This window comes from Lagopus leucura, unplaced genomic scaffold (genome assembly GCF_019238085.1).
Source record: "Lagopus leucura isolate 7727_CA_CO unplaced genomic scaffold, USGS_WTPT01 Super-Scaffold_100157, whole genome shotgun sequence".
Classification (NCBI taxonomy): Eukaryota; Metazoa; Chordata; class Aves; order Galliformes; family Phasianidae; genus Lagopus; species Lagopus leucura.
The window spans coordinates 20,838,431-20,846,050 of NW_024962334.1; the positions used below are offsets into that span (position 1 = coordinate 20,838,431).

At 42.3% G+C, this 7,620-nt stretch overlaps 1 protein-coding gene across 3 annotated transcripts in view; it reads left to right on the forward strand.

The window, feature by feature from the left end:
• The window catches only part of RAPGEF5 (Rap guanine nucleotide exchange factor 5), a 151,656-nt gene extending 145,420 nt beyond the window's left edge, over window positions 1-6,236 (forward strand). For all 3 annotated transcript variants that reach the window (XM_042888225.1, XM_042888226.1, XM_042888227.1), the window contains 2 exons: window positions 110-164; window positions 2,711-6,236. In XM_042888225.1, the coding sequence (XP_042744159.1) occupies window positions 110-164; window positions 2,711-2,829 (174 nt within the window). In that variant the 3' untranslated portion in view covers window positions 2,830-6,236. The remainder of the gene's footprint in view (window positions 1-109; window positions 165-2,710) is intronic.
• The last annotated feature ends 1,384 nt before the right edge of the window (window positions 6,237-7,620 follow it).

Here is a 7,620-nt window from a genome sequence, read left to right on the forward strand (position 1 = left end):
TTTTATTTTTTTGCTTTACAGTGTAAGCCAGGGAGTTTTTTTCAGAATTTTCTAATGACAGAATCCCTCTCAGACTTTTGCACTGATGTTTGATGTCTTGTCTTTGCAGCACATGATTGCAGATACTGTTCGATCGTTGAGACATTGCAGGAATAACCAGTTTGGTGAGTAGCCAGAATTTGTTACTTGTTTTGCCTTTTTACAGCCTTAACGCTGGTTGTTGGCTATTGAATTACCTCAGTATTTTCCATGAATCTATGAGGTGTCCTGGCTTCCAGATGCTGAAAGATGTTACTCATTGCCATGGCTTTTCACTTGGTTTCTGCCATCAGTATTTGTTTTTTTTTTAAATGAACATTTCATGCAGTGGCTGAAGTCTTGAAGACACTGAGATCCTCTGGGTTTCATTCACTAGGTGGAAAGGAGTTGGCTGTGTTTGTGCTCCTGACAGGGAAAATGTGCAAGTTGAGCTCTGCTTGTTTTGGATACTGGAGAACTTATGCAGAAAAGGCTTCTCTTTTCCACTTTCCACCCTGTTAGAAACCAGAGAATCTGACCCCTAAGGACCCATGCCGGAAGACCCTAGCTTGCTTTGTTCTTTGCTAACAGAGCGAAAACCTTGTTTTTCTCCTCTTCAGCATTTCTCATTCTCTGCGGAGAGGTTAAACGCAGGAAGGGGACAAACACAGCACTGCTTGAGGAAGTGGTTATCGTTTCTAAGCCAGAAATACTAAACATGTAATGACTAAAACTAAGGCCGCTAAAAACTCTTATTCCAAAGAGCTTCAGAACTTTGCTGTAGCCTGAATGCAGGATTTTAGTGGTTGGAGAAAAAGAACTTGAATCTTTTTTTTCAGCTGTATTTTCAGCAGCTGTCAGCACAAAGCACAGACCCTGACAAAAAGAATATTAAAAATTTGTAGTATTAATAATGTATCATGGAGAATGATAGCTACTATTAAGAGTTCTGCTGAACACTTTGTTCTACAAAATTACCGTACGTATGCACAATCTTTATTAAACAAAGGTGGCTTACCATTATGGTTTTTGTGTTATTTAGATATATATTAAGAGAAAGAATGGGAAAGGAAGAAGGGCACACCTTTTCTGTTTTTATTCTGTTAAACCAGGTGCTGAAGGAAATAGTGATTAATCCAAACTGTACCTCTGTAAGTCAGAATGTCTCTTATTTGCCATTATAAAGTTATAGCATTGATTCCTTTAATGATGCAGGGTTTTTCTGCAGCTTCTCTGCAAATCTTTTGTTTGTTTGTTTGTTTTTTAAGTGGTTTTGTAAACACCACAACATAAATCTGAGGTTAATACCCAAGATTTATCATGTAATCTGGTAGTTTGAAGTGCATGATTGTTATTTTATTTTACTGCAGACTTGATTTATTGTGAAGCTGGCATTTAGGAAGCAGCTTTTACAGATATCCCTGCAGGCATTTTATTTTTTGCTATATTCGTTTAGGCATGAAATGAATTCACTGAATATTTATTGAGACTTTATGGACAGTTTCCCTTTCTAGTGGGCATATTTTGCTCTCAGGATTGTGAATCTTTCTACTGCATCAACTCCCAGATTGGCCCAAGAGTGGCAGGCATCTTACTATAGGAAAAAAAAAAATCAAACAAAAGCAAGCAAAGCACATTATGATTGCTTATGAACTGTATCAAGTGCATTAAGCATGCAGGCCAAAGTGTTTCTGGATAAGAAGCTGATTAGGTTCCAAGCAAGACTGAAATGCCTTTTTAATGGAAATAATATTTTATTTTTACATACTAAATCCTGAAAACAAATAATTGTGTTTCCAAAATCAAGCAAAGCAGCCTGAACAAATAACATAGTTCAAGCTTTTGTAATTTCAGGTGTTAATGAGAAATACAAATGTTCCTTCGTGTCTGCAGCACAGCTGCTGTGAGCCTATTCCCCGAGAACAGAAAGGTCACCAATGTGTTCTGACACAGATTTATCACATTCTCATGTTCTCTCCCACATTTCTGAAGTCAGAGAGTTGCTTGGCTATAGCTCCTGAAAATAGCTGCCCAGGAGCACCATTAGCAGCTGTATGTGGAAGCTGCTGCTTTGACATCCAGTGTTACTTACGCTGCCTCAAATGGTGCTCATTAGAGTTAAGGAGGAACTGGTTCCTGGAAAGCTGTTGGTGTAGCTGGAGAGCATGGGAAAAAGGATGATAATGAAACAAAAGAGAGGGAGGGAGTGTGTGGGTTAAGCTGATTGGTTCTGGGAGTCTTGAGCATTTTCTTCTTTAATTGATGGTAATACTATTAATGGACTAGAGCAGAGCTCTTCAACCTTTGGCAGCCTGTCAGCAGTCGGCAGCAGAGGGCAGTGTATCTCATCGTTTCGTTTGCCTGGCTCAGTGGGTCTCAGCAGTGGATGTAGCTCTTCCTGCTCCGTTTCTGCTGGTCACCAGCACTGCTGGAAGGTTTCACAGGCAGAGAGTTCCCCAGGCTAGTGCTGGGCACAACAACTGTAGCAGAAAGTATGTGCTATTCAAGCCACCCTTCGAGTGTGAGTTGTACAGCCAACTCCTCTTGCCTTTCAAGTACCCATGAAAGAACAGCTGTCTTCTGAGCCACTGTGGTGGCATGCTGGGGGCTTGGAGGTGGCTATGGCGGCTCACAGAAATGAAAAACAGGCAAGGGTCGGCTTTCTGACCCATTCTCTTTCTCTGTTTTGTAGGCAGTGAAGTTCCTTCGAAAGAACATCATGAACTGAAGCCATACATCCACCACCTGCACGTCATCGACAACCAGCAAGCTCTCTTCGAGCTTTCTCACAGGATAGAGCCGCGAGCGTGAGCGTACACAGCTTCGTATACCTTGTAACTGCAGCACTTTGAATTAAGTGAATGTTTATGCTAAGCATGTTGCTTCCCTATATGAGAACAGTTTACTGAGTTTTATCAGTAGCTCACACAACATGCACAGGAAAATCAGGCAGAGCAAGCAAAGGAGCTGCTCGCAGAGCTGCAGGGCAAGCTTGGTGCCATCCCCACTTGTCACCAAACGGAGCAGCATTCTTTGAGCTCAGGAGCTTGGTTTCTGTGAAAATACTGTTTGGTCCAGTGTAGCTTTCAGTGCAGATTCTGCCAGTATTAGAAAGAAAGGAAGCGTCGTGTCACAGCAGCAAAACATTTCCACAAGCAACATACAGCAAGGGGATTCTCAGTTCACCACAGTACGTACCTTGCTAATTCAAGGTTGCCAAAAATACTGTGCAATCCATGCAGCTCCCCTGAGTCCACCGGAGCAGCTTGTTTGAGATAAGTACAGACAACCAGGAATGGAAACACAAAAAGGCAGTGCACCAGGTGAAACTCAAGAGCCTGTCATGATCTGGAGGCCAGAACTAAAGAGTTGATACTGTTCTGGCCCCTCAAGCATCTGCGTTGTAGGATACACTATCAGAGCCAATCCACTTCTGTTGCAGTTCCTGGACACAATTGTTTGTACGCCAAAAATACATTAATTTCTTCCTTTTCAGTTATCTCAGATTTAGTATCAGCTCCTGCAAACAATGTGTAATAAACTGTCATAGCAGGAGCTTTTTTTATCATCTTGGATTACAGCCTCTTCTGTATCTATTCCAAGGCAATGCCTAGGCTCACCACATTCCTAATGAATCTTCTGGAAATATTCTATTCCAGCAGGCAAAATGTCACCTCACTTGCACACACTTCCAGTTTCTAAAGAGCAGCTGGGTACCCCTTACAGGATACTGGGGAACCACCTGCATACACAGCAGGCTCTCAGTATTAGGGTCCTTTTCGATTTCACATAGCTAAAAGTAGTTCTGAGCACATACCGAGATGGCATTTGTAATGTCCTATCTATGACTGACCTAAGCCTAAGCACCACTATCACCACAGCTCTGTTTTTCAGTATGAAGAAGTTACCCCAAAATAATCTGGTGTATGCCACAGGCAATAGGCAGCGTGCTACTCTGGCACTGGTTTGTACACAGACTTGTAGTAACAGTCCCTTTGCAAAGCAGGGAGTTGGATGCATTGCACTGCTTTGCCTTTCACTATTGCATGTGTTCCACACAAGGAAGACTTCCAAGAAGATGCTGCTTTACTGAAATGTGGGTCTTCTGAAGTAGCACGCTCTTCATCGTAGTTTTATCTCTGGTTTAAAGGGATTAAAGAACAGCTTTAACAGGTAGTCTGTGGGGGAATCTGTAGAACGCATTCAGTTTTCCCATCTGTGAAATATTGTATAGATCTATTGTAAAGGAAACAGATGTTTCAGAAATGTATTTGCTTGTACTTTGTTATTATCAAATCCTATATGATTTTTTGTTTTTAGAAAAAAAATCTTCTTTTTACCCAGTGAAAAGAACAAAAGAAATAAACTCTTGCTGGCCATGGAGTAAAAATTTGCTATGTTCTTCTGTAGATGTGACTGCAGATGCTGTAAATAACTCTTTTGTGCAAACAGACCAAAACTGTTCAGATGAGGACACTAGCTGCACTGGGCTCCTTTTGCAGTGTAAGAACACAAACCATGGGTTGTGTTTGCTTCTTGTTTTGTTGCAATTCTTCCTCTGGCTACAGCACTCCCTGAATCCCCACCCTGATGTATTAGTTGCTTTGTTTGCTGGTTTTTGAGCTCCCCCTTGTGAAAACTCATTATGTGGCATTATTTTTAAGAGCTTGGACCTGACTGCATGCACTAGCTCATACAATACTCTACTCCACAAATTGTTTTATTGAAACATGTGGAAGAGGGAGCATAAGAAAGTACCATGGTTCACTGCATTCAGCTCTGTGATAGCTGCGGTGGTTACTGCTGATGAAGCAGCAGAGTGCCAGAGGTAAATGAAGGAAATTAAAGAAGAGGGAAAGAAAAAAAAGTGACTGCTCAGGCATTGATTGGAAGGTGTGCTGAAGCCAACCTGAAGGCACCTCACTGGCTGAAGTAAGTGGCTGGGTAATGCTGCACCACTGGGCTATAGGCCAGGTTGGGTATTGGCTTTCTGCACACTGCAACTCTACACTGAATTGGGATGCTGTCAGCCCAACAAACTGGCAGAAAACCAGTTTGAAGTCACACAGCCTGCACTAAGCACAATATCTGTGTTAAGGCTATCTGGGCTATTTATAACTTGATGAACTAATTTTCATAGTGGCCTTTCTTATTTGAATATAATGTTATGGTCTGAAGGCCCAACTTTGGTGCATCAATCTCACATTGAAAAGATGGATCTTCCGACTGTTACCTTAAAAGAAAGGCAAATAATGTAAATCTAGAGATAATCTGTAACAAACAGAGTCTTTCTTCAGCAACTGAAGTATCGCAGAGCTGAGCTGCAGTCAGGCAGGCACTTTGAAGGGTGGTTGGCGAATGAGGAGTAAACCCTGTGAATGAGATGGGGGCCCCACAGTCTCTGCCAGTGCCCAGCACAGGTAATACTGTGAGTTTTAAGTCATTCTTCCCTCTCTTATGTTATGTGGATAAAATTCAGGAATGTTCTGAGACACTTGTGGTTAGGTACTCGGCCTATTTGCATCAGTAGCTAGGAGGAATAATTAGACAAAACAAAGGAAAAAGCTTCCATGACACATTTAATTCTAGCCCCATCTGAGACAGAAGTTAACTCCATTTGCATGACACTGGTTTAAAAAAAAAAAAAGAAAAAAGAAAAAAAAAAAAGGAGGGTATTGGGAACAATAAGATGTGGCTGTAAACTGATACAAAAAGATGTAAATAGTAAACATTTCAGCAGAGTAATATTTATTTGCATAGCCTATTTATTGTCATTGTGTTACACCGTTAAGAAGTACTGGGATGAAGTCAGTGGGCTGAGGAAGAACACCTGCTTGTTACGTTCTCTCTGAGTGCCATAATGCTGTCAGCTTGCATTAAGAGTAATAAAATAGCAAATCCCAAACCAAGGTGTTTACCTAACTTCTCAGGGACTACAGCTAGTAGTTATCCACCGCTATGGGACTCAGTATGTATGAAATAATCTGATTTACCAGAATCAACGTCGCCAATGTTTTCCTTTTCATCTTACATGCTTGTCTGCCTCTGTACATATTAATTGTATTGTGTATTTATGAGAGCTAGTAAGCAATAATTTATATGTCAAAATGGCCAAGCAATACAAGGTTAAAACTTGTAAAAGCAACTGTTACGTTTATCTTGCATTTTCCAGTGTTTTTTAATATTGCTTTTCAAAATATAAAGACTAATGAAGCTGGGCTCTGTGCCTTCCTGCCTCTCACTCACCCTTATTGTTCGTCACTGATGTATTTCATACTCACACTTTCCATCATGCAGTCCTGAAACCCCTCATGGCACTTGCAAGGGGAATGCAGCATATATCAGGAGCCTGATCCCACTCAAAGCACTGCTCCAATGGGTGGGACTTGCTAATGCTGATACATTCTAGGTAGTTTCAGAAGCAGAGATGTTAATGGGGTCTCAGCTGTGCCTTATCATCACTGCACTGAGAGGGGCCTGGAGTTACTGTGAGAAGTCCCTGTGGGAGAAGGAGTAAACCTGTCTTCCAATCCCCCAGAGTCTGCTTATCAGCACTCGATCCTCTTAGTGAGGACAGGAAATGCTTTCCCCTTGCTTCAGCTGTCCTTGCTGGTGCTGCTGCATTTTCCCGTCTTCTCTCGGCTGTCTGCAGCAGGGAGGATGAATTTTAACTGGAATAATTAAGACGATGCAAGCTCAGAATGTTGACACAGCTCTATAATGTTGTCTAATGATACTTTATGGCCAGGCATCCTTTTCCAGGCCCGGCTGTGCTGAAGACTTTGTGCTCCCACCTGTTGATCGCAGTCCCTCCCATGAGATAATTTCTCCCTTCGAATCACCTCAGAAGGCCTAGGGAGTATTTCCTAACCTCAGTTAGGAGTTACTTCAAGCCCTGTGTAGCTGCACGCAAACAGGTAATTTTGCACAAAAGGCCTCTTCTTCCATCCCATTGGAACCATGGAAATGTGTAGGGCTGAGAATGGGTGCTTACAGCTGTGGGAAGGCACAAGGAAGTGAGTGGGGAATTTGCTGGGGCACTGCACAGCCCTCTGTGCAAAGCAGGGCTGACTTCCACGAGGCAATTGCTCTGTCCTATGCAGAAGTGATTCCTTCCTCTCTATATAAGAGAGAGCTCAGCCTGAGAAAATCCTCCTCGATATTTGCTGTTCCATATCTCAGCAATTTTTCCTGCCACACTGGGCACATGCCCTGGGTCATGCTCTCTTCTGCCACGGGAAGGGCAGCTGAGTACATGCAAAGCCAAGCTCAAGAAAGCAGGAGGAACAAGCAAGGGGCATCATCTTGAAAGCCTTGGCAAGCAGATCTGAAGGGTGCTGCTGACTCTTTCCAAGTCCCACTTCCCCAGTGGGAATCCTCAGGGTAAAGGCAATCCTTGTCCTTACCTGCCCACTTAAAAAATAAAAACAAAACAAAACAAACAAACAAACACAACAACAACAAAAACCCACAACAGAGAGGAAATATGTAAGATCCTCAAAAAAAAAAAAAGTGGGGGAAGGAGAAATTGGGAAAGAGGAGAGCTGTCACATAAATCCAGCAACTGAGGGGGGAAACACTTCCTTTATGTGCTCTCCTTGG